The sequence below is a fragment of the Silene latifolia genome, chromosome 1, assembly GCF_048544455.1.
Source record: "Silene latifolia isolate original U9 population chromosome 1, ASM4854445v1, whole genome shotgun sequence".
Lineage (NCBI taxonomy): Eukaryota > Viridiplantae > Streptophyta > Magnoliopsida > Caryophyllales > Caryophyllaceae > Silene > Silene latifolia.
The window spans coordinates 181,615,346-181,616,271 of record NC_133526.1 but is presented as its reverse complement, the minus strand read 5'-3'; the positions used below and the strand labels follow the sequence as shown (position 1 = coordinate 181,616,271).

Here is a 926-nt window from a genome sequence, read left to right as displayed (position 1 = left end):
CCATTACCACCTTTTCCTCCCTTATTATTCCCTTTCTTTTGTCCGTTTCTTTTGCCGCTCTGATTCTTCGATCCACTAGCAGGAGGACGACCCAATATAAACGATTGGTCGCCATCATCGTGGTCCTTAGCATACATTGTCGAGTTTGAAGTAGCAGCTGCTTGTTTTGCCAAACCCGCTTCTTCGAGGGTGAGCTAGATCTCGCCCCATAGAAGGGGGGAAGCGGATTGCTTCGGTGAATTATTGCACCCATGCCATTATACACGCCAGTAAGACCGGAAATCATCTATAGGTAGGACAAGACGATTGACGGGCACCGGAGAGCCAACGTTTTTCAATTGATCGGCGGGGCTTTTAAGTCTCTGACAGTATGCCGAGGCAGTGGGAAAATCAGCCATAGACGTATGCGAAAACTTTTGTTCAAGAGTCACACCGCGAGAATGTTGATTGTCTTGGAAAATATCTTGGATATAGTTCCAGAAATCTATAGCGATGGACTCATCTTCGACAATAGTTTGTAGCAAATCGTCGCTGATAGTTGCGTAAATCCACTTGAGAATGTTGGCGTCCAAAGTGGCCCACAATTCTTTTTCATCATCGGTGACTGGTATATTTGGAGCGACCTTTGGGTTGATAATGTGATGAATAACGCGTGTAGCTTTAGCATGATTCGTGAAGAGAGCAACCCATAAATCGTTGTTCATGCCTAATGTGACAGTGACATGGTTACAAATGTTAGAGACTGCGAGGGCCGGATGAAGACGATTTTTTATCCGGCATGGTTATTGTTGACATGAGGACGAGAAGAGAGAAGAGAGGAGGATGTCGTGTAGAAGACGACAGCTAGGGTACAACGGAAGCGATTTAGAACCGTTCCCTGAGAAGCTGATACCATGTAGAGTTGTAATGCTTGCCTCCTTATTCAT

General features: G+C 45.5%; 1 protein-coding gene across 1 annotated transcript; it reads right to left on the bottom strand.

Annotated features, from left to right (window-relative positions):
• Positions 1 to 257: 257 nt before the first annotated feature.
• Positions 258 to 704, bottom strand: LOC141588438 (uncharacterized). The gene has a single exon (XM_074409881.1). It carries the CDS (start codon positions 702 to 704, stop codon positions 258 to 260), a length of 447 nt encoding a protein of 148 aa, XP_074265982.1.
• Positions 705 to 926: the final 222 nt, after the last annotated feature.